This window comes from Grammomys surdaster, unplaced genomic scaffold (assembly GCF_004785775.1).
Source record: "Grammomys surdaster isolate TR1022 unplaced genomic scaffold, NIH_TR_1.0 187, whole genome shotgun sequence".
NCBI classification, from domain to species: domain Eukaryota; kingdom Metazoa; phylum Chordata; class Mammalia; order Rodentia; family Muridae; genus Grammomys; species Grammomys surdaster.
The window spans coordinates 2,084,727-2,110,406 of NW_021604632.1; the positions used below are offsets into that span (position 1 = coordinate 2,084,727).

At 42.1% G+C, this 25,680-nt stretch overlaps 1 protein-coding gene across 1 annotated transcript in view; it reads left to right on the forward strand.

Annotated features, from left to right (window-relative positions):
• Adamts18 (ADAM metallopeptidase with thrombospondin type 1 motif 18) overlaps positions 1–25,680 on the forward strand; it is a 145,033-nt gene that overhangs the window by 86,021 nt on the left and 33,332 nt on the right. The window contains exons 11-16 of the mRNA XM_028768697.1: positions 3,210–3,305; positions 6,712–6,860; positions 14,092–14,264; positions 18,863–18,993; positions 20,174–20,297; positions 20,893–21,137. Coding sequence (XP_028624530.1) covers positions 3,210–3,305; positions 6,712–6,860; positions 14,092–14,264; positions 18,863–18,993; positions 20,174–20,297; positions 20,893–21,137 — 918 coding nt within the window. The remainder of the gene's footprint in view (positions 1–3,209; positions 3,306–6,711; positions 6,861–14,091; positions 14,265–18,862; positions 18,994–20,173; positions 20,298–20,892; positions 21,138–25,680) is intronic.

Consider the following 25,680-nt stretch of genomic DNA (forward strand, 5'->3'; position numbering starts at 1 on the left):
TGTGCCCTGCCCTCACAACAGTGGCATTCTGTTAGGAAGGAAGATGATACATGGAGAATATTGTAATCAAATAAAAAATTATAAGCAAATAAATTATTGGTGAAATGACTTTGGAAGAGAATGGGTGTAAGGTTGATAGGATGGCGACTGATTCAATTTTCATTAATGATGCCGGGATATCAGTAAGTTTTAAAGCATTTGCCTCGCATGTGTAAAGCCTTGATACACATAAACACAAACTCGCATACATGTGCAAGCAAGCACATACACACAAATGAGTTCTGAGAAAGAACTGTAGGCAGACTAGAAGGAAATAAGAAAGTGAGCCACTGTTAGGCATTCACTGGGGATACAGATAGAACAAGAAGTGGAAAGGCCAGTGTACGGAGAAACCTGGAGGTGCTTTCAGAGTGCTGAGCCAGAGTAGATAAAACAGCTGTAAGCAAGCGTGCTGCTTAGTTTTACTGTAAACTTGATACAACATAGAATAACCCAGGAAAGGAAGCCTTAATGAGGAATTATCTAGATCAAATTGGCCAGTGGGGATGTCTGTGGGGTACTATTTTGATGATTAATTGATGTAGGAAGACCCAGTCCACTATGGGAAGCACCATTCCCTAGTCAGGGAGCTCTGAAGTGTATCAGAGAAGAGAAAGACAGCGGAGATGAAGGAAGCATTGATACAGTGATTCTTTTTCTGATTTGATTGTAGACTGGCTGCTTCAAGGTCCTGATTCTGTGACTTCTCTGTTATTGTGAATTTTAACCTAGAATTCTTATTAGCTAACTCAACTTTCCCCCTGTAAGCTGCTTTTAGCAGGAGGATTTATCGAAGCCAAGGGAATGAAACCACAGCAGCAAGAGTTAACATGTAAGATATGAGATCAGAGGGATAAAGAAGATTCAGTGTCTGGCATGAAAGGGGTTGAGGACTCTGGATTTACATTGAGTGTAGTGAGACAGCATCATGCGATTTAAACAAAGAAGTAACAGGAACTGACTGACTTACATGGAAGGCTCCTTATTGCTCATAATGCTGGCCAGTATAGCTTTCTATAATGATGGGACAGTTTCTGTTATTGAATATGATACCCACGTATCATATCTGACTCTCAAAAGTATGAGGTGTGACTAGTCAAAAAGTCATATACAACTATGGGCCATTATATCAGCTAGCGCCTTGTTGAGAATTCACTGGGTAGCGATGGAATTAAACCGAACAACTTGCTGTCTGATAAAGGGTACGGAATAAAGGGCCATGCAGAGTGTCAGGGGACAGGGTGGCAGCAATGGGTGTGGGAACGATTGTTTTGATTAATTGTTTAGATTTTGAAGGTAAAGTCAACATGATCATACAGCTTACGAAGGGCTGGTGAGCATCTGGATACGTATACAACCTATAGAACTTGAGTTTTCAGAAGCTTTGAAACATTTTCAACAAACGTGTCATATTTTACTAGAAGGAACTTGTCTTGTGGAATATAACCAGAGAACATGGGTCAGCAAATGACAGGACCCAGTACAGCCAGTACAGCTTAAATATGCGGTCTTGTTGAGGTGGGGGGGATCATATCCAGGCAACATGAAACCTTAGGGTCTCTGTGGTTATTTCTCTTTCTCTTAAATTATGACTTAAGTCCAGGTAATTATGGATAAGACAAAGTAGAATGTACTGAAGGGGGAGAGAAAGGGAGGTATGAACAAAAAAAAAAGTGCAAGCCCCCATTTTTTGTTTACTTTGAAAGGGAGTTTTCTCAGAGGGTTTTTGTGGTCGTTAAAGCATGTCATCGGCTATAATTACGTTTGACTTCTGCACTTCACCACAGGGGAAATAACATGTCCATACAGCCTGTCTCCTTTCACTCTGGAATCTCCGTGTTTTGCCTGCTCTTCTCCAGCTGCCCTTTGTCTCAGCCCTGTGGCTTGGCTTTGGCAGTGGTGTCTAGACCACCCTCCCCCTCCATTCCCTTCCCTTTCTTCTTAGGTCTTTTCTTTGCTCTGTGCTGGGATCATTTTGTTGGCTGCTAGATAGGTATGGGTCACGGCTCTCCATTGGCTGTAGGAAACAAACCTATTTAGTCTTCAAAGTTATGTCTTGAACTGATACTAAGATTGAAGAAGCTCACTAGCAAAATGATCTTTGTTCCAAATGGACGGATGATGCCTCTAGCCCAAGTCCGTAGGACTGACTTCAACTGTTTCCATGGAGACCCTTTTTTCCTCCAGTCCAAACTATCCTCCTCAAACCTCTTGCTCAAAAACTGCCTTCAACTTGAGAGTACCTTGGTATGGAAGCCCTTATAGATGGAAGGCCTGATTCCATTTATTAAGAGACTGCTTCAAAATCCTTCAAAGTACCTCATAGGTCTAGTGTCAAAATTAGATTGCAATGGCACTGGAAAATCTCAAGGTCAAGAACGTGGCAATGATGGTAACAACAGCCAACACACTAGGAGCCGTGTGTGCCAAGCAGAATGGTCCCTGACCATGCGGTGTTTTGTTTGTCCATAAGAACACCTCTGTGGGGTCAGGTGATAGTTTGATAACTTTTAGACTGACAGCTAGAGAAAAATGGACCTGGAGCTGGTAGCAACTCTCAAAACATGCCATGGACACGGCCTGAGTCAGAGTTGTTTTCCTCATCCCTTGTGTTCTGCTACCCAGGATATTGTCACTGTCATCAGAAAACAGACCTCAGGCCCAATGAGATGATGGCTCAGAGGGTAAAGGTGCTTGCCACTAAGCCTGATGACCTTGAGTTTGCCAGGGCTCACATGGTGAAAGGATAGAATTGATGCTTGCAAGTTGTCCTCTGACCTTGACACGTGAATGCACATATGGGCACGCATGTACATAAACACACACATACACAAATGTGCGTGCATGCACACATACACACACACACACACCAACCTACCTACCTCTTAGGTCCAAACTGTCAGTGGTCCAGACTTTAATCAGTGCTACCACCCCAATCACTAAACATACATGAGCATGCCGGTTCCACAGACACTTCCTCTATGTCTCTTTACTGCAACAAATCACTTGACTGCTACCAACTCTACTTGCCTGTACTTTTGAGGAACTTGTTGGATCACATCCATCCCCAAGTAAAATACTGCACCCCAAAGCTTTGACTGTCTTCCCTTTTTGTGTGTATTATCAGTCTCACCACACTTTTTTTTTCTCTCTCTCTTTCTTCCTTTCAGGACATTTGCAAATCACTCTGGTGCCACCGAGTGGGCCACAGATGTGAAACCAAGTTCATGCCTGCAGCAGAAGGGACCGTCTGCGGCTTGAGTATGGTAACTGTGCACTTGTTAGTCTGTAGCTCTGGAATGGTGCTGAGGTCATAAAACTATAGCCATAGAACAGCACATTTTTCTTGGCTGCTTTCATTTTTCTTCTTCTAGCTTCTCTTTAAAGTAGCCAGCATTGCCAGGCGAGGATTATAAAACAGAATTTCAATATAAGCCAGTTCATTCGTTTTTATGCAGATATTTGTATTTGTGTTTCTCTTTTTTAGATGGGGCCTTGCCTTACATATCTCTATGTCACTCAACTGATAGGCTCCGCCATATTCTATTTGTGGGCTAAACTCCATGTCCCACGAGAGAGCCCCAGGGGGCAGGTATTCCCATGAGTAACAGAAATTACTGTCTATTCAACCTTTCATATTTATTTCTATTGTCTTCCTTTTCCTACGAGGGTATGGCAAGAAAGGTGCCCTTGACATAGAAATAATTGAAGCAGATTTAGTAAGTCCATTTGAAAGACTGTGATAGAATTTTAACGTAGGATGAGGTGGTATACAGTTGCTGATCTCTGTAATTCACTTTCTTAAAACACTATTAACCTGGAGAGAAGAATTGGCCATTTAATGTGATTTCAATTCCTTGGTGACTATTGAGTACCAAGTATCAGGATAAGGCTCGGAAGGTATGGAAATGAGACACACTGAAAAGTCAACCTTATTCTTTCAAGAACCTGTAGCAGAAGCCATCAACTGTTACTGGCATTCAGACATCTCTTCCTTAAGCACTAGCTGCTATCACCCAGTAAAGGAACCTTGCTTAGAATTCAGTATGAATGTCAAGTGAACTGTACTGAGTACATAGACCAAAGTGGATACTGGAGTTTAAATTGGCGAGCCTTTTATGAGAGTACAGAAATGAAGGCAGAGCACAGACACATGAAACTAAAATGGGGGAAAGCCAAGTACTTCCATCTCAAGATGTGTATGGGGGAAAGAGGAAGGTTTGAGGGGCGGAGAGATGGCTCAGTGGCTAAGAGCACTGGCTACTTTTCCAAAGGACTCAGATCAACTCCCATCATCCACATGGGACCTGTTTTCTCCAATTCCAAGGAGTATGACACCCTCACACACACACATACATCAGGCAGAATTCCAGTGCACACAAAATAAAATAAATCATTTGAAATGTTTTAGCAAGAGGCAGCAGCAACAGAAGCAGCAGCAGAAGAGGAAGAGGAAGAAGAGGAGGAGGAAGAAGAGGAAGAGGGAGAGGAGAATAAGGGAGAGGAGGAGGAAGAAAGAAAGATCATCACACGCTAAGATATTTAGGCAGGGCACTGGCTCTCATTCTGTAGTCCCAGCATCCAAAACACTGAGACAGAAGGATCTCCTTGAGTTTGAGGTCAGCCTAGGCTGTGTAGCAAGTTCCCTAATACATTTTAAAAGGTGCAGTACAAGTCATGACTACTCAGTAATATTTAATATTTAAGAAACACTAGGGATATCGTGATATATAAGATTACATGGGTATCTATTTAATATTTACATTTTATGTGTAGAATTTTATGTATGCATGTGTGCTATTTGCATCCATATGTAGATTTCTGTAAATTCCCATTTGTTACACAGATTGCCAAGGCATAGGAAGGCAATCTGCCAGCAGCCTGACCTAAGACCAGGGTGAATACTGAGATCATGATAGCACAGTTCATTCATTCATTGACACAGAAATAAAGGAACACATTTCCAACTAAGAAAGTAGGTTAAAATTGAGGGCCACTAGTCAGTAATTCATTTGGTTATAGGAAGCAGAATGAGTCCTACATAGGTATGAAATCTAAATTCTGCTATGTGTGTTATATTTGTGTCCCTGTGTGGCTGAGTAAGTCAGCGTTTCCCTACAAACTTCCATATGCAAAGTAGTCTTTAATTCCTAAATGCTTGAAAGGATTCAAGAAGACTTGGTGTGTGCCGGTCCCCTATTCTTCTTGAGACGCCAAAGCAACTTGATCTTCTGTGTTGGCTGCTGATGCTAAGGGGACCATGGGCATTTTGTCCTGTGTCAGCCCAGAAAAGGTCCCATGATCCCCAGTGAGAAAGATGTAGGATAACAGTAGCAAAAACCCTCAGATGACCAACTGGTTCCCCACAGTATTATGTAAACTTAAACTCAGAAATGGCAATTAACTCAGACAGAAGAAAAGCTTACAACAAAAGGATTGATCTGCCCATGGCAAGAATGTTAAGAAAGAAAAAAACGTAACCAAGCAAAACTCACTATCAACAAAGCAACATATTGAACATTCATCCAGGGAAATGGGAGAACCAGAAGTCAAACAGACTCCCTTTAATTCTATAACTGAACCCTACTTCTCAGCCAAACTATACATCACCTAAACCCCAGGCCTTTGGATTGAAGTGTAGAGGTTTTTCAGGAAAGCATACAGTAATGCTAAGTCTTGCAGGACTTAGCTCCAAGTGAAAACACATCAAGGAAAATAAAAAGCAATACTTCTAGAGACAAACACAAGCCCTCCTCCTAGGAGGAGCAGAAAGAGAAAGGGAGAAGGGAAGAGAAGGAGGGGACTTGAGCAAAACCCGAATTTCTTGCAAAGGTACAAGTAACAGTGGAAGCTAAGAGAAAAGAATTTTTATCCCACTTGTGTGACTCACAGTCAAATGAAAGCTCTGAACAAAGGATGTTGAAGATCGCCAGTCATCAGAGGGTCTGAAATGGGCACCTTCTATGGGTGCAATTTGTTTGTCCATGAAGTTGCTAATTTCATATGAGATGAGCATGTAGCGGTTGAATAGGGTAAAGCACATTGGCTGTGTCTTGCATCTGCTTTGATAGTGGACTAATCACAGTGATCAAGTCTTGAATGCATTACAATTGTTCCATAATTGCCCTGTCCGCAAGCAACAAAGGGATCCTTGTAATTCGGCCTGAATACTTGAACCACTGTATAGAATCTTATCTGTATGTTTTCTCTACATAGACAGTTCCTCTCAGCATGAGGATAGGAAATGCCACTTTTCTCTAGAACAGTGCTTCTCAACCTTTCTAATGCTGTGCCCCTTTAACACAGTTCCTCGTGTTATGGCAACACCCCCCCCCCGCCATAACACTATTTCGTTGCTACTTCATAACTTCAGTGAATCATAATGAGAATATCTGATATGCAGGATGTCTGGCTCGAGATCCCTGTGGGGGGTCGTGACCCACAGATTGAGAATCACTGCTCTAGCGGAAGACTTGAAAATGCCGGAAACTGCCACGAGCCACTGAGCATTTATAAACACAGCAAAGAAGGGCTACGTCACAGCTTTGCATATTGTCCGTCCCTCCTGCCTTCTCAGACCCCATTTCCTTTTTTGATTGTGTAGCTATGTGCCTCTCCCTGAACTTTCCCAGGTAGCCTCTGATGGGAGCCGTGTTGCGTGTTCTTTTGCAGTGGTGTCGGCAAGGCCAATGTGTAAAACTTGGAGAACTCGGACCCCGGCCCATCCACGGACAGTGGTCTGCCTGGTCGAAGTGGTCAGAATGTTCTCGCACTTGTGGGGGAGGAGTCAAGTACCAGGAGAGACACTGCAATAATCCCAAGTAAGGCTCCAGAAAAGACTTGACTTTCAAGTACGATTTTTTTTCTTCCTTCCAGTTCAAAGCAACCAGCCAAGGTTTTACTGTTTACGTAGGAAGGCTGTGTGCACTGGGAAGTGGGGCGGGAAGAGGTGTGGTGTGTAGAATTCAGACTTCATCCGCAGAGTCACTCTGTGCGTAAATATGACAATCAAAGACTCTAATCGCTCGCTGCGCTTTTTTCTTAATTTGAGCCAAGGCTCTGCAGTCCTATAATCAAATACCTGAGCTATTGTACAGCCACAGCCGGGCAGCTTTATGGGTACAATATGTGTGTCTCCAACAGATGAACTCAGAACGTGTTATGATTTTGACCTTGCAGGGTGAGCTTCAATCCCTGTCAATAGACCCGTCTGACTTCTCAAAAGATACCAGAAACAAAAACACACGTTCATACATGTGAAATTTCTAAATATTGATGGCAAATGTTAATTTTCTTTAAAAGCAAAACAAAATCTGCTATGAGAACTAATTAGAGCATACAATCACGTGGTGAAATTGGCCTGTGGTCACCTTTAGGGACACGGCAGTCCATTCATTATGGGGCCTCAGCCTGGGAAAACACAAGGCCACTTTAGTAACTTGGAAAGACCCTGATTCACACGTGAGAGGAAGGCTTCTCTTTGTTCTAGTAGAAAGCTCTGAGGCTGTGGAGGTACAAAGACCCCAGAAAGTTCATTGGCACTTTTCTAGCTGTGTGACTTTGGGAAAGTCACAGAACTTTAAGCTTGTGTTAGGTACAAAATGAGATGTTAGATCCATCTCAGAAGACATGGAGGAAATAGGAATAGTATCCATAAAATCCCTGTAACACCATGGGTAGTGGCATATGCTTACAGTCTCAGCACTCAGGAAGCTGAGCCAGGAGGGTTAAAGGTAATCTGGGCAGCACAGTAAGATATTATACTGAGGTGGGGGACACAGCATAGTGAGATCTTATATTGAGAGAAGAAAGATAGACAGGCAGGCAGACAGAGACAGGAAGACAGAGAGACATAGTGAGATCTTATATGAAAGAGACAGAAAGAATGAGAAAGAGGAAAAAGAGAGACAGAGACATAGTGAATCTTATATTGAGAGTGACAGACAGATGGATATAGATACAGAGAGACAGAGACAGACAGACACCCAACTGATCTGAAAGACAAGAAACAACCAATAGACAACAAATGATTCTGAGGCCTATATGGTACCCACAGTCCTCACCTCAACCTCCCTAGGTTGATAGGATCACATAGAACCACCCCATAGAGGAAATGATATCTGCAGAGGTATCACTGACATTGTCCTGTAGAGTATGAGGGACTGAGAAGAGTGGAAATAGGAAAATAGGGTTAGTTTTACCACCTGGTTGGAGGGATGACAGCCACAGAGGTTTAGAATACAAGCTGTGGGGCCCAGCACCCTGGCCCTCTACCCTAGCTCTACGCTGCTGCCGGCAGTGAAGCCACCAGCACATACTCTCCCTTTCTCCAGAGTCCTTGTATATGAGCATGAGGTCAAGGCATCAGCCCAGCCGAGGGCTATAAAATGCTCTGCAAGAGGGCCTGGCAGGCTATAAGCACAGCAGATGTGTTGGGTGAGCCGAGAATCAAAACACATAAAGAAAGCGGAGAAAAAAGGAAACTTTTTCAAAAGAGACAAACGGTCCTTCACTGAGTCAGCGATCAGAGCGCTATAAAAAGCTTTTCAGTTTCTCTTCCCCCAAATCCAAGGTACAAGTTGGAGATAATTAGATACTGTATGCTACACGCTTCTTGGGATATCTTAATCTACTCTAGAATCAGCCAGCCTTCCTTCCTCCCCTCCCTCTTTCCCCCTGAGGATTGATTCTGGGGCCTAACACACAGTACTGAAGCATCCTAGCCCTGAGCGAGACGTTCTTTAACTTTATATTTACAGATGAGGCCCTGGCATACCATGAACTCTATACCTACCCCAGGCTGGCCTTGAACTGGCAATCCTACTCCTTCAGCCTCAAAACTAGCTCATATTACAAACTATAGTAATGCAGTAGTTTCAGTAAACCCAGAGCTTTTGAGACCTCGAATTACTGATATTAAAAAACAAAGCAAAAAACAAAAAACACACAGAAAATGACAAAGTTCTCTGTGAGTTTATCTCTTAAGATTTATTTTGTCTAGTGTCTGTATGGGAGGATTGTACACGTGTATATGTGTACATACATATGTGTACAGGTGCCTGCAGAAGCCAGAATAGGGCGTCTGATCCCCTGAAGCTGCAGTAACAGGAGGCTCTGAGCTGCCAGGTATGAGTACTGGGGGTGGAGCTCCTCAGGTCCTCAGCAAGAGCAAGGTATTCCTTTTCTCTTCTTTTTTTAAAAAAAATATTATTAATCATTCCATTCGTTTACATCTCAAATGATATCCCACTTCCTGGTTACCCTTCCACCAACCCCACATCTCACACCCCCCTCCCCCCTCTCCTTTGCCTGTATGAGGGTGCTCTCCACCTACCCACTCTCTCCCACCCCACTGCTCTAACATCCCCTTATGCTGTGGCATCAAACCTCCCCGGGACCAAAGGCCTCCCCTCCCATTGGAGCAGAATACTCTTAAGTGCTCAGCATCTCCCCACTCCCAGGGCGTTTTTTGTACATTGTGGCATCTTCAGCGTCCATGGCATCTTTCCATTTAGTGCTGATGGGATTGCTTTCTATCTCTTTATTCTCCAAGTTGTAACAAACAGAATTGTCTTCAGGCATGGCCACCTGTCCTAAACGGAGCACAACGTATCCCTCATGGGACTCCTCAGACTCAGTACCCAAATATAATGGGAGTAAAGTTTGGGACCCATTCGTGATTTACACCAGACTATAGAAACAAACTTTCTGATATTTCAACTACAACCAAAGTCTTAGATATCACTGTTCAAGTTTATTCTGTTACTCTGAGTTTTGTAGCATATTTCCTGGGTCTGGTTTTCATACATGGCCACATTTTACAATCTCAATATTTTCCTAAGCAAGAAAGAAAATTACCTAAGTAATAGCTCTGCCAGCGGAGTGCAAGAAAGACACCCCTGGGATTTAAATGAAAACCGTTCTTACATCTACGGGATTAAGAACTCTCCTTATGATAGATCGCTGCTTGTGGAAATAGCCTATCTCGGTTTTAGAGATTCCAAATGAAAGAATTAATCACTAAACTATTCCCACTCAGTGGAGTTTTGTCATGTTAAATGAGGGCAAAGATAATTGGAACACACTGTACTCTTCCTCAGGGTGAAACTACAAATAATCAAATAGATATTAGCCTATCCACGAATGGTTGAATGAGTTGTTCTACCCAACTCTTAATAATATTTATTAGAGCAAAGCTGGGGTTGGAGAGATGGCTCAGTGGTTAAGAGCACTGACTGCTGCTCTTCCAGTGGTCCTGAGTTCAATTCCCAGAAACCACATGATGGCTCACAACCATCTGTAATGGTATCAGATGCCCTCTTCTGGTGTGTCTGAAGACAGCAACAGCGACAGTGTACTCACATACATAAATAAAGAAATCTTCGAGCAAAGCTGATTTGATTCTCACTCTTCCAACTTGAAGCTACTAATTTATTTCTCTCTTCCAGCTAAATTCTACCATTTGGTTCTGTCTGTAGCTCTCAAGTTGACCTGTTCCATTTTCTCCACAGAGAAGCAGTAGATGGTTCCTAGTTCACCTACCGAGGTTCTTCCAAGGATGGGTTTTGTTTCATAAAAGAAATGAAGTATAGAAGGCTGATCTGTAGACTCACCAATGCTGTTAGCTTTACAGTGGTTTAAAGACCATCTGATCCTACAGCAGCCAATGTCAAGCTGGAGGTACAACGCTTCCTCTGTCTGTAGCAGGTGTTTCTATTTTTCCACACCCTGTTTTCTGTGGCATTCCACTACACCTCAAGAGCCTTTCAAAATACTTCTCCAGATCTCTTCTCCCAGACACATCAGTTCCAACCTTACATCAGCCTTTATTTCATAGATGGGCCACCAAAAGAGACAACATATTCCACAAAGAACATCAGCATCTGCTGGGGTATCACACTGATAATGTCAGAGTCAAATTAAGGCCCAACATTTGTCTTAACCCTTTGGTATTTCTCTTGCTTCTTTATCTACCAAACCGTCACACTGTAACAGGACCCAGGGATATTCTTATGGGCGTCATTCAAAAAGATTAATAGCACCATGCTGAGATATTCTAGAACTTCCTCAAACACAAGTCTTTTCAGCAAAGAATTATAGACCTTTCGCTTTAGTGCCACCTAGCCAGGGGAGTGTGAGAGGAAGGTGGGGCTTCACAATAGTCATTGAACTGACTCTGGGGCCTGCTTTTCTAAACAATAATTTCCAGGTTCAATTATCAACATTAGCAGGGTCCCCAAAAAGGCACACGAGTTTCTTTGGAAAACACGCCACACACACGTATATAGAATACATCATGTATGAGAACCTCTGTCTTTGGTTCCCATCTAGTAACGCAGAAGCCAGGCACATCGCTGGAATTCCATCACTGGGGAAGTAGATTCAAGAAGAGCTGCAGTTGAAATTCGTCCTTGACTGTGTAGCAAATTTGGGATACATGAGGCTTTGTCAGAGAGGGGGGGTGGGGGGAGGGGGAGGGGGAAGGGGAGAGAGAGGGAGAGGGAGAGGGAGAGAGGGAATATGAGTATAAGAGATTATAAATGAAAATGTAGAGTGAATCCTGCAACATACATGTGTGCCCATATGTACATTAACAACATTCCCTCAGTGATTCTAATAGGCACAGAACCAAGGAAACACTGTTAGCATCTTTGGTCGCATTCGCTGGTGCAGAAACAAATACAGTTCTGCTTTATAATGAAATATCATGTGCTAAGACTTTGTTTCCTGCCTCTTTTTTTTTTCTAATCACAGAGAACTTACCACTCTGCACAATGTTATGTAAAAGATTTCTGTTCACTTACGCTAACGCCACAGAAATCCAGGTGTGGCCAAGCAGGCCCTTAACCCCATCATTCAGAAACCATAAAAGGGAAGATTCTGGGTTCAAATCCAGCTTGTGCTATCTTTTGAGACTGGGTCTCAAATAGACAGAACGAAAGGCTTCAGGAGAATGTGCTTGGGTTGGAACTTTTGATAGGAAATCTGAACTTCTTGGCAGCCATCGCTTTGACTACTCTGACTCTATCCCATAATGAAAAATGAAACCTGAGCATTCCAATCATGGAGAGCATTGTGTGGCTTGTAATTTGAGAGAATGACCTATTTAAAATATTTATAGTTTAACTCATCTATAAAGTCTCAAGAACACTGAGCTAGGTTTTGAAACTGCACGAAATTAACTGCATAGCTGTCTCCCTGTTTAAGACTGGGTCCCTAACCACTCTGCTCACTGGATCTTTCGATCCCATGTGGCTTGTCTCAGTTCCCATGTGCTTGTCTTGCTCAGATAAATGCAATTGTAGGTGACAAGGAAGAGAGTCTGGGACAGAGTCCAAAGGTTTGGGGTTCAGCCCTGCTGTCCCACTGAACTGTGAAACCTTCATTGATGTGTTAAGTGAAGTCTACCTGTCTACCCTTCACTTCATCTGTCTGAAGAGTAGAAAGCTGTGCGTCTGAGGCCCCCTTTCCAAACTGCAGCTGTGCAGGTTGGAAGAGTTACACACTGGGATGGTCGTTAACCTTACTAATATGGGCATTTCAAGTGCAGCCAACATTTAAAACCTCAGAGAGAAAGCCTTAAGCTGAGAATTTGCCCTAATATTCCTTGTAAAGAATATTGAGGCTGTGATAATACAGCGTAAGGTTTTCTAACTGCCTAACAAATGATCCTTTTGAGAAGTCTTGGGGGAATCGGATGGAGCACCGTGGGGGCTGCACGTTTAGCCATTTGCTCCAGAATGGTTTGAAACAGCATAAAAACATCATTGTGGCCAGGAGACTCTTTCTGTTTCTGTGACGTTCATCCATGGGATCTCAGGAGGACTTTCTAGGAGACACTATGGCATAGAATCCAGCAGTATTCTATAGCAAGCCTGTCCCCACGGGGACAAAGAATTTTAATCACATCAATTTATTAACCATGAGTCTCCTTTCATTTTACCTGCTGGTAGAAGATTGTGCTGGTTGTGGATTTTCTATGGAGTGGTCCATGGTTGAGTATTAGCTCTGGAGTAAGCGGTGGGTTGGGAGAGCAAAAGAAAGTACTTTGGTCAGGGTAGGCTTGCTGAGTGGTTTGCATTTGGTAGGAATGGTACTAATTTGCAGTACAGTTGCCCCTTTTCTTCATTTTTTCCTCCTGGCCTTTGCCGATCTGAATTTGCTTGCTAAGATGTTAAGAGCTTACTGTTGAGATTACATTTATTCACCTCCTCATCAGACTCTCAGTTATGGGAACCATGCTCCCCTACTCTGTGCTTGACAGGAAAGCAGCAGGCTACCAAAGTTAAAAAGTGATTATGCCGGTGACCACCAGGCCATATCGCCCCCTCAGAGTGGAGAATCAATTAGAATTATACAGCCCAGTGTAGGAAAATAACCAGAATGCTAGCTCCAGGCTGGAGAATGTGGCAAATAAGATCTTCTCTTCCTTCTTCCCCGTGCCATGATCTTTATGGCAGCAGGTGCATGAGAACTCCAGGAAGATGTTTAGAATATAATGAAAATCGGGAGTGGGAGCCTGGAGATACAGGGTGGGTCTATACTTGAAGCTTTAGATGCTAGTGCAGACAAAAGTGTATACATGGTACCAAAAAAAACCAAACAACAAAAAAAACAAAAGAAATCGTTGCAGAGAATATCTCACTGTGATCACAGAGTCCCTGACACATGAAGTATCAAGAATAGTTTTGTCATCAGTTGTTAAAGTTCTAGAACATAAAAATTTGGTTAGAGATAGGAAATGTTTGGTTTTATGTGCCAGTTACAATTAAACACAGCAGCAGCTGCCTTCCAGTCTGATGAAAATGATATTGCAATTACAAGGTCATATTAAGTCTCTGTGAAAACAAAAAGGAGCTCTGTGGTTGATTAGTTATGTCTGCATGGTAGCAGGAAGAAACCAGACATGGGGCGTATGTTTCCGATTGTGTAATAAACTAGATATAAGCGCCCATAGCACAGTGATCCTCTCCTCAGTCGTCCCTTCCTGCATTATTGCCCATGGCTGAGAGTGGAGTGCTTGGTGCTGAAATTCTTGAATTCTGTTTTTAGGCCTCAGTATGGTGGCAAGTACTGCCCAGGATCTAGCCGCATCTACAAGCTGTGCAACATTAACCCTTGTCATGAGAATAGCTTGGATTTCCGTGCCCAGCAGTGTGCAGAGTATAACAACAAGCCCTTCCGGGGATGGTTGTACCGTTGGAGACCCTATACAAAAGTTGAAGGTAACTCGGTCACTGTGACACTCCAGTGTCTTACTGTAGATAGTATGCAAATTTGCTACACAGTTTCCATGTTTATTTTCTATTTCTGAGGCTTGTGCTGGTTCAGTGTTTTATCAACTTTTGTAGGTGTTGTTTATTTTTGCAGTCTTTTTTTTCCCCCTCTGAGAAGACACCTTTTGTCTGTTTGTCTGGAATAGGCTTACATTTCTAAATGTATTATTGGCAGTTTGGTGATTTTTGTCTCCCAGGGATGATAATAGAAATTGGTGTGAGTTGTCCAGACTCAAAACTCATAAAACCATATACACCCCACAGATAGCATGTTTAGGAAAGGACATGTTAGATTATTGAAATAACAGGAAGAAATTTTTTTGTAAAATAGATGTATGTCTGTACACATACAGAATGAATAAAAAAATTATATGGAACTTTTTATATTTATTATAACTGAAAGTTATACCTTGCTTTTTTGACTTTGAGATACAAGGGACGTGTTTTGAGATGATGTATCATTCTTTAGCTGAAACTAACCTAGAATTTAACATATATCCCAGGCTGAATTATGTAGCCCAGATTGACCTTGAACTCTTGACAATCCTCCTGTCACCTTAGCTTGTTGAGTGCTAGGATTCTATGTGTGAGCCACCATGCCTAGATGCATTTGACTTTTTAAAATTGACAAAACATTAATCAGTTGCCATGAAAACACTGATATTCATTCTGTTACCCATGCTGAGTAAGCCATCACTAGTCCATCTGTTTCTTGGCATCTTTGTATTGACCTTATTTGTCAGATCTCATCCTCACTTTCTTGAAGAAGGATTTGTGGGATTTTTGGTTGCATTCACGTAAAAGGGGACAGGTATGACATTTTTGACAATTAATGGCTGTCCCTGTTCTAAAAAATCCAAACCTGTATGGTTGGCATCAAGAGAGTGACATACCTAAAGAACCATAGTGAACAGACCTGCCTGATATTCAGAGCAGGTAGCACAGCTTTAAACAATGCCAGTTTGGCTGGGCCAGGATTGCTGATGCCTCCCTTAAGACTGTCAAGGACAGAGGCAAGTGTGAATATTTTGAAACCTCTGTCTTCCGAAAAAATAACGGGAGGCCTGTAGATGTTTCCTGTTTTCAAAAAGGATCAAATTTTTTAAAAAAAAAATAAAGATTGAGGTGTTTTAGATTTACTAAAACCTGTTTTAAAGAGTACATCAGCATGGGAGCTCAGAATGTCCTAAGATCTCTGCTTCTTGGAGAGAGATAGCTATTATATTCTCTTGACATTTTTATTCTCTGAAGACTTTTTCCCGCTTTTATTCATAATTTAGCATGAGTTTACTTTTTAATTTTTATTTTTTTTATCATGTGTATGAATATTTTGCCTACACATATGTCTGTGTACAGATCCCTTGGAACTAGAATTACAGACAACCATGAGCCACCATGTATGGATGATGAGAATTGAACTCCGGTCATTTGTGCTTACCACTCCTAACCACTAAGTCATCCTTCCAGTCTCAAGCTTAGTTTATTCGTTTATTTTTTCATGTATTCACTTATATATTATTTTTTACAAGAACTTAGGGTCATGGGGAGGAAACCTTGGTACATCTTCAACATGTTTTGTGTCTATAGCATCCAAAAGGACTACTTAGTCTATACTTCAAGGCTAGTTTGAGGGATTTGTTGTTGCCTTATTTTAATGATACAGGGTATCACTCTGTAGCCCAGGCTAACCTGGAACTCCCAGTCTTCCTGCTTTAGCCTCTGTCTTGGGATGACAAAAGCATGTTACCATACCTGGCTTCAATAGTTATAATGTTTGGAATGAATGAATGAATGAGTGAATGAATATTAGGTGCCCAAAGGGGGGCACCTGATCCCCGTGTAAGTGATAAGTTTGCTATCACTACAGGCATTCAATAAAGGATTGAATAATGATCAGAAAAATATTCCACCCAGCAGCCTCCAGCAGCTCAGCAGATGGGATAGCTCAAATTGCTTCATTTTAGCATCTAAAACTGCATTTTCTCTTGCACACACACACACACACACACACACACACACACTCCTGCCACCCCATGTCTCTCATATGTAGTTCCTTCTCTAAAACCTCGTGTCTGTCTCTTTTCTGTATATCTACCCTTTGGCTTCTTGTGTATTTGACATTCACATGTGATTCATTTCATCATATGTAGCACTAATGCAGTCTGCTCTGTTGTTTCCCACTAACTGGGTTCTGTGCCGAAATGTAAACAGAAGCTAGAAAAGTCTGTAGCTGGGAAAATGCTTTGAGCCTCAGTGTCGCTTCATTATTGCCTTATAGACTTTGCTATCAAGGGAGTGTGCAGTTTGAGTCACTCATTCTGTGAGAATTTGCTTCCTCAGGACCCAGTGTCTCCACAGCGTTGAGCCTTTTGTTCCCATCTTCTTCTGCATGTGACACTTAGAATCAGAGGAGACTGACCACTATTTGAAAATCTGGCACATTCCTACCACTTAAGAACAGAAGGCCAGATGGAATGGCACATACTAGTAATTTCAGTCCTTGGGAAGATGAGGCAGATAGGTTCACATTTGCTTTTCATTGCTAGGATAAACACCCTAACAAAAGAAACCTGACTGAGAGGAGGGTTCATTTCATCTTATATGTCCATATCCAAGTCCATCCTCCAGAGAAATCAAAGCAGGAACTCAAGCAGAAGCCACAAAAGAATGTTTCTTACTGACTGTCTCTAGTTCATGCTCAGCTAGCTTGCTTATATTGCCTAGATCTACTTGCCTAGGGAATGGTGCTGCCCACAGTGGGCTAGGCCCTCCCATATTAATCGTCAATCAAGATGTTCTCTGGAATACATGACTATGAGCCAATATGACCTGAGCAACTCTTAAGTTGAGGTTTCCTCCTTCTAGGTGACTCTAGGTTGTGTGATTTCATGCTAAAAATTAAGTAGGATAAAGCAGAGATCAGAAGCCAGCTTGGGCTATATAGTGGGACTATCTCAAAAACAAAGAACAGGGCAAGGCTATGTCACGAATGGAGATCTCTCCATGAGCAGTAAACTTTTTTAAAAAATTGTTTTTATTCTTTTTTAAAAGTAATTTTGTGCCTGGAGATCTATACTAAGAAAGAAAAGAACAAATAAAAGACAAAAAGCAAACAATAAGCTTTTATTAGAGCTTTTCAATTCCTAAGACTAATACAGAAGAGAAACATACACACACCATCCAACTCCTCCTAAATTTCATTTATTCAACTTAGCATGTATTAAATAAAGTTGTTATTTGAAAAATAAAGACACTGTAGTTAAGAGAAAAAACCATTTTGTCCACCCACACATCTACAGATTTTGTCCACAGTAATATATTTTGTCTCACATGTAAGTTTCAAGTTTGCCTTCTATTGAAGGGCTTTGTGAAACAGGACTGTTTGTGAACTGTTTACACATCTGTGTGAAACTGTTGTTAGGGATATCACTCAGTGTCGCCTACAGAAGGTCCCCTGTGAAAAACGTCATCTGGAGTTGCTGGCCAAGGACAGCTGTCTCTATCGCAGGCATTGGCTTTCTTTTTCCTTCCAGATAACAAGAGCTTTATAACTATACGTTTTTTTTCTTTTTCCTATGATACTAGAAATTTCCCAGGGGTCCAGTGGTCAAATAAAAGTACTGTGTTTGCCTTTAGAATTAGCTTCTTCGATTTTTCTGCTCGTGACATTTCAATTTGATATTTTTCACAAACAATATTAACCACATGGTTTTGTTTTTCAAGTATGTCGATCTTTACCTTTTGACAAGCTGTCTAAATTTCTGAGGGGAGCTAGTCCCTAATCAAATCATTAGGCTATAACAGCTGTTTATAAAAATTAAAATTTAATTAAGACACAAAGATATCCCCTTATCGCCAGGCAGTGGTGGCATACGCCTTTAATCCCAGCACTTGGGAGGCAGGGGCAGATGGATTTCTGAGTTCGAGGCCAGCCTGGTCTACAGAGTGAGTTCCAGAACAGCCAGGGCTATACAGAGAAACCCTGTCTCGAAAAACCAAAAAAAAAAAAAACCCTTATCTATCTGTGACTATTCATCAACTGAAGGGTCCACAAAGTCTGGAGTATTTACAGTCCAGGGAGGCTGACTGTACAACCCAGAAATCCTATATGTTGCTATGGTTTCTATAGATTTACAAATATAAAATTCTTAGGTACCAAGCCAGGCATGGTGACACACTCTTTGAACCTCAGTGCTTGAGAGGTAGAGCCAGGTTGATGCGTGCGAGTTCGGGCCCTACATAAGTACTTCCAGGTTAGCCATGGCTGCATGGTAAGAGTCTCTCTCAAACAAAACAAAATAGCCCACAATTCTTTAGTCTCAATATTTAATTGGCTTCGTGTGGGCTCTCAAATGGTATTTGTCTTTTGAAAGACATGTGGTCTTCTGCGCACACAGATGGTCATGCTCACAAACAAAATTATATAGAATGCTATCTACTTTGCTCACAATTGCTAATCCAAGTGGATTTAATTGGTCTCTCTGGTGACCACACTGTTCTGCACCCAAGCTAGTCTTGATCCTGTCCTTTGATCTCTCTGCCTCTAGAGGAAGATCGATGTAAACTCTACTGCAAGGCTGAGAACTTCGAGTTTTTTTTTGCCATGTCTGGCAAGGTGAAAGATGGGACGCCTTGTTCCCCACACAGAAATGACGTCTGCATCGATGGAATTTGTGAAGTAAGAGGACATTTCTGCCCCAGAGTGTGCAGTCAGGCTGATGTCTCCTCCTGTACTCTAAGGATGGTTGAGGGGATCTCTACAACACACATAGGGAGGATGGCCAAAGAGTCCACCTGGGCTATACACCTTTGAGGCCCTCTCTATTTTTCTGTTTCAGCTACTTCTGGGCATAGAGAATGTGTGTTAAGTTACAGTCACTTTTGCATTGCTATAAAAATTAAAGACAGAAATGACGGTAATGTCTTAGTGCCTGTGTACTAAGCATGTTCACCACGTAGTAGAACCCCAGAAGTGCAGCAGGAACAGAGCTGTCCTCTCTTTCCAGTTCTTTTCTTTGGGGACTCACTTTCCCTTGCACTTAAACTTTATTATAAGCATTTCATCCTTTTCTAGGGTATATGTGTGTGTTTGTGTGTGTGCACGCACACAAGTACACATGCGTGTGCAAATGTCTTCATGTGTATTTGTGCATACATAATTGCTATTTTATGCATATGGGTAGTTTTTCATGTGTGCATGTATGTGTTTGTGCATATGTGTGGGTACATGCCCTCTTATGCTTGTGTGCATGTATGTATACATGTGTTTATATATATGCACATGCATGGAGGAAGTCTGAGTGTGTACTGCTCAGCGTTTTTATGCTTCATTCATGCAGTTGGCCTGGAAATCTTGTAATAGCCCATGACTGTTTATTCTAATTTCCTAGAGCTGGAGTCTAAGCCTCAGATCAGTCACACAATTTGGTCAAGTATGCATTTGCTTGCAGAGGAAGAGTCGCTTTTCTTAGGGGGAACTTGACCACAAGTAGATTGTCCGTATCCCAGCAATTGAGTCCACACTTCTGTGTGCATACGATCAGTACTCATTAGAACCGGCAGGTTAAGACAGCAATAATATTCAAAAGAAAAAAGACATGAAGGTGGATGTGTGGGAGACTTCCAGGAGAATTGGGGGAGGGCTATATATGATCAAAATACATTATATGCACGAATGAAATTTTTTGAAGAATGAGTAAATGTTATTATTTACAAAGAGTTTCAGAGGAAGTCTTTGAACCCCAGTGTGACTTAAGGCTCTGGTTTCACCTTAGCAGAGCTGCCCATCCCCCACCTCGGTTAGTCTTCACCACTGGGTCTGCTCATCTTTGATTCTTCCCTCCTCTTGTTCCTCACAGCCGGTAGGATGTGACCATGAACTTGGCTCTAAGGCAGTGTCTGATGCATGTGGTGTGTGCAAAGGTGATAACTCAACTTGCAAGTTTTATAAAGGCCTGTACCTCAGTCAGCACAAAGCAAACGGTAAGAGCCACTGTCATTCCCATGACGATCGATCCTGGCAGTGTCCCACTTCTGCCTCTAAATGGGGAGGGGACTGTGCTAATGTAACCCTAGCTCACCCGACACTAGGAGTAGCTCCTGCCACATGATAAGGTTCTTAGGACCTTTGGGTGAGCAGATTCATCTATGCATTATACCTCAGAGGTATATCGAGAAGGGCCACAGAATGGCTCATCAGAGAAAGGCAGCTGCCATCAAGCCTACCAACATGAGTTTGAACCCCAGAACCCAAGGTGGATGGGGGGGAGAGAACTGACTCTCCAAAGTTGTCCTCTGAATTCCTCATGCATGCTATGATATATAGGTACACATAGAAACACACGTGCACACGCACACACACATATACACACACAGAGAGAGGGACAGGAACAGAGACAGGCACAGAGAGATAGAGGGAAACAAAGTACAAATCTTAGAAAATTAAATTATTAGTCTTTTACTTTATTAAATAGAATTGGCTAGTCTCAAAGGCCCCATCAAAATGGTCACTGCATGTCCAGTTACCATTCTCCAATCTATAGTGTTAAACTCGGAATATTCCTCTGTGTTCATTTAGAGTATTACCCTGTGGTCACCATCCCGGCTGGGGCCCGAAGCATTGAGATTCAGGAGTTGCAGCTTTCTTCCAGCTATCTTGCTGTTCGAAGCCTCAGTCAAAAGTATTACCTCACAGGGGGCTGGAGCATCGACTGGCCTGGGGACTTCACCTTCGCAGGGACCACGTTTGAATACCAGCGTTCCTTTAATCGCCCAGAACGACTGTATGCCCCAGGACCCACCAATGAGACGCTTGTCTTTGAGGTAAGTTTGATTCTGATGCTAGTGCCTCCTGTGGCATGGTGACAACTTGAACAATCAGAGGACAATCACTCAGCTCATTTGCTGATAGGCAGCCTTTCAGAGTACGAGGTCAGTTAGCAACTTTATTTTGAAGGGTTTTTTTCATATATAAATAGCAGTGTTTTTCCACTTCACCTGCCTAGGAGTTTCCAGGAATGCAAAGGTGAAACTCATTAAATGAGTCCATGTTGTGACCGCCATTCAGAGAGCACTTTATAGCTATTTCTAACATTGTCAGCTGGCCCAGGAGGAGGCTTTTTGATAGAGAAAATGCTGACCTGGGTGTCAGCAGGCATTTAGTCATAATTTTATAGGTTGTAGCTTCCCTCAATATTAAAAAAAGAAAAAGAAAAAAAGATATGAATGGACAATAGAAGCAATGAACACAGGCAGCGTTTCTCTAAATTAGTATGCACATGACGTTATCTCACATCCAAGATGCTGAGAAAAGCCAACCCACTCATGTGGTAAAACTTAAGGAAAAACTGCTCCAGTTGATCTAGAAGGTGCAGAAGCTCTGGGAACAGGGAGCTGGGCTGTTCGGGGACAGTTGCTACTCAAATGATTTTTAAACCATTTTTGTGGGTGCTAAGAATTAGACCCAGGGCCTTGTGTAAGCCTGGCATGGACTTTACCTATGTACCTCAGCCACAGCCCCTTGTCTTCCCTTGAATCAACAAGATCCTTGGAATATACTCAACAGACATAAACCAGTGGCAACTAGAAGGTCACTATGAACGCTGAATGTTAAGACAGGTGCCAGGAGCTTGGCTGATGACCTTTACCTAGGACTCTCTTTCATTCTCGCTGTCTGGCGAATAATTAAGCTATTTGCATTTACTGTGTCCTTGGCTCAGGAAGCATCTCTGCCCTTGCTCCTTCAAAATACTGTGTCCTCATCCTCTTGGGATATTTTGGCCAAATTCATGATCGACAAAGCTCTTTCCAGAGGCAGATTTTTCCTTTGTATAAACTGAAGCTTCCTGTTCTTTTTCCTGCTTCCTGGCTCAGTGGGACTAGATCTCACTGGGGCAAAGTGGGTAGTGATAAAGTACAGCCTCTGGTGGGTCTTTGGTGAAAGCAATGAAAATGGATTACTCTTGCCCTGGGTGGGTGTTTGGGTGCCATGTGTGATGAGCTATTCTGGGTGAATTTGCATGGACGTTTTGATGTTCCCCAATGGATTCCTAGATTTCGCAGAAGCGTAGAAGGTTGAAAGTTAAAATACCACTGTTTGATGGTGCTATTGAGGTCTTCTGCATTTCGCACCCTGAGTGTCTACTCAGTTCCTCACTTAACTGTAGATAGATACAGGTATATAGCTGGGGAAAAGAAAAGGAAAGGAAGGTATATAGTAAAAGGGAAAAGAAAAGGAAAGAAGGGAAAAAAGAAAAGAAAAAAATGAAAGAAACAAGCTGGCAATCCTCCTTGGAATGATAAAACTTAGCATACTAGAAAGTCTAGAGCGGTGTTGTACTAAAAACCTATGAATGGACAATAGAAGCAATGAACGCAGCTAATGTTTATCTAAATAAGTATTCAAGATTGTTACCATAAGCATGTCCCTGAGTCCTCTAGAGATCTGCTCTCTTCCCATTTGCAAAATGGGACTAGTGGTTGGCTTAAGCAGGACTCTGATTTATTTCAGTATGTGTATAAGTGACAATGTCTACTCTTTAACAGGTGCTGGCATAACTAGGTAGTCTTGCTAGTCATTTTGCACTTGAGGTTTTCTACCTGCACAATTAGAGCAGGAAGCTTACCGATACTCAGATTTCTGTTACTATCACAAAATACCTAAGGTAACAGACTTATGCAGAAGAAAGGTGCGTTTTGACTCTGAGATTTGAAAGCTTTGGGCTATGCTCTGTTGGCAAGCTCCCCGAAAGAAAAAAGATCTAAACAAAGGAAACAGAGACTGTCTGTAGATTTAGGGGTTGGTAGAGAAGAGTCATCTTATGTGATAACTGAAGGACCAGCCAAGGGAAGTGTGCAGGGATTTCAAGACGGGAAATAGTTAAGAATGAAGTTAACGAATCAGACTGAGAAGTTGTCCTGAGGCCTGGATGGGTGCAGTAGAGCTGCAGAGCCCAGGTAACATTCTCGTCCGTTGTGAGGAGCATGGAATTCATGCTATGTCTGTGTCCAGCTCTTACTGAGGTGGGTATGTTAAAACCTCACTCCAGCTGCTGGGTGGAAATGTGATTGGAGGCACACAAAGTGAGCCGAGAGACAACGGAAACAGATCCATCTTGAATTCCAGATAAGAAGTGCTAAAAATTGACACTTAGGGTGTGAAGATGAAAGGTGTGGACTTGCTTGGAGTATAATTGTAGATAGAAAGTAGAAGGACAGTTCTAGAGATACCTGGGATATGGACTTTGAGGGGGAAGACAATATTGAAAATAAATGTTGGCTTCTTCCTTGAGCCTTTGCTGGGTGTTTTTGCTACTATAGCAATCTTGACGGTACCTTGTAGTAGGACTAAACCCCTGCCATTTAAGATTCATCTTCAGTATTGATGCAGCAATGGAAAGTCAGTGGGGTGTGCATTAAAATACACAAAGTAGCACTGGAATGAATGTGTATCAAGATCGTGAAAACCCTGGATGCGATACCTATTAAGGTAAGGTAAGTTAATAAACCATAGGGTACAGGTTCCAGTTTTTGCTGATGGGCTGCCTCTTGGGGATAGCCAAATCATTGTCTTATCAAGACTATGTCTCACAAAGACACTATTGAACTACAATTGACACCACTGATGAGCTGGCACAAAGAGTATGTGTCCACTCATCGTTGCCATAGGACTTTGTATAGAAATGTTCTTCTGCTGCTACCCTGGGATTCTGTCCTGTGCTTTTCGCTTTGAACCTGCCCAGACAAGAGAAGAGAGATTTCCTTACTGAAAATAGGGATGGTACCCTAGCCGTTCTTTCTCTGCTAACTCCAAGTTGGTATGTCTTCTTATGGATCCTAAGATATTTAAAATCTGTGCATGAAACCCACACTCAAAATCTCTCCATGTTCATTTTGGAATAGAGTATCCTTCCCAAATACTCTTTCTCAGTCTTGAGGCAACCAGAGAATACTGCTTGCCACATGTCGGTTTCACAGTTTGAAGGCCATGCAATATGTTTGGAATTGAGAATCACAGCATTTCCTACAGTATGGGAGTCTATTTGTCTGTTCTGGGGACCTTTTAAACCATGATGGTACAGTATAAAGGTGCACTTTCCACACCTGCTAGTCACATTTCTGTCGCCATGAATAAACATCCTGCCAAAGTCTTGGGGGAGAAGGGTTTATTTGGCTTTTATAATATCATGATGCAAAAGCAAAGAAAGAATAAAGTAGAGAAGAAAATTAAGAACAAAACACCCAACTCATTTTCTCTACTCTTTAAACAGTCTGGGACCCATACTTACAGAATGGTACTTCCCATAGTGGGTTGGATCATATAACTCCAATGAACTCAATTAAGAAGAATCTATCATAAGAATGCTCATGAGAAAACCTTCTAGACAGTCCCATATTGAGATTGCCTCCCCAAGTAATTCTAGATCATGTAAGTTGAGAGTCAATACTAGCAATCACACCATACAGAGTCTGCCCTGTGACACCTTAAACATTTATCAATGAGCTATGAAGACCACTGACCGAAACTAACCATGAAATTTGAAGTTCAACTTGAAATTTGAAGGTTAGAAATGCAGGCTTAACTTGCTAACGTAACTGGGAGTAACTTCTCACTTTCTCTGTCTTTTAACGTCCACATTTGTAGAACAGGCAAATCACACTTGCCATGGGCAGCTCTTGTAAGAACAATTTAAGGCAAGTTTTCAGCTCACGGCATCGCCTTTTCTCTTTGCATATATGGCACACCCGTTTTAAGAAACTAACCTTAAACCTCATGCCATGGTGAACAAACTGGTGGCCAAAGGCCAGCCCCATCTCCCAGATCAGATAACAATAAAGCATAACAGGACAATGTGACTTCTTGTAAAAATGTGAATTGAAAAATCTGTTTTTAGAAACTTCTGGCATTAGTGGATATTGGAGTTTGCCAAGGTTGGCCGTAGACCTTGGTCATGAGTTGGCCTCCAGTCATCTCCTACACCAGGGATCCTTAAACTTTTCATATTTTTGATCCTGTTTCACCTGAAGAAAATTTTAAGCAACCCCAAATACATGGGTATATAAAATAGACATGCCCGTCACACATTGATAGATGATAAGTCATAATTTATTTTAAAATAACTTTTTGCTACATTAATAATTTTATCATTTGTTAAAGGGGAAAGTAGGTTTTATCCATGTGAGTTGGCATACCTCTGTTGAGAAATTGTCTCCACCAAATCATCTGGTGGGCACGTCTGTGGGGCACTTGCTTGATTAAGGATTAAGGAAAGGGCACAGCCTGCAGTGGGTGGTACCATTTCTAGGGAGGTGGTCCTGCCCTGGAATTTATAAGAAAGGTAGCCGAGCAAGCCAGAGGGAACAAGCC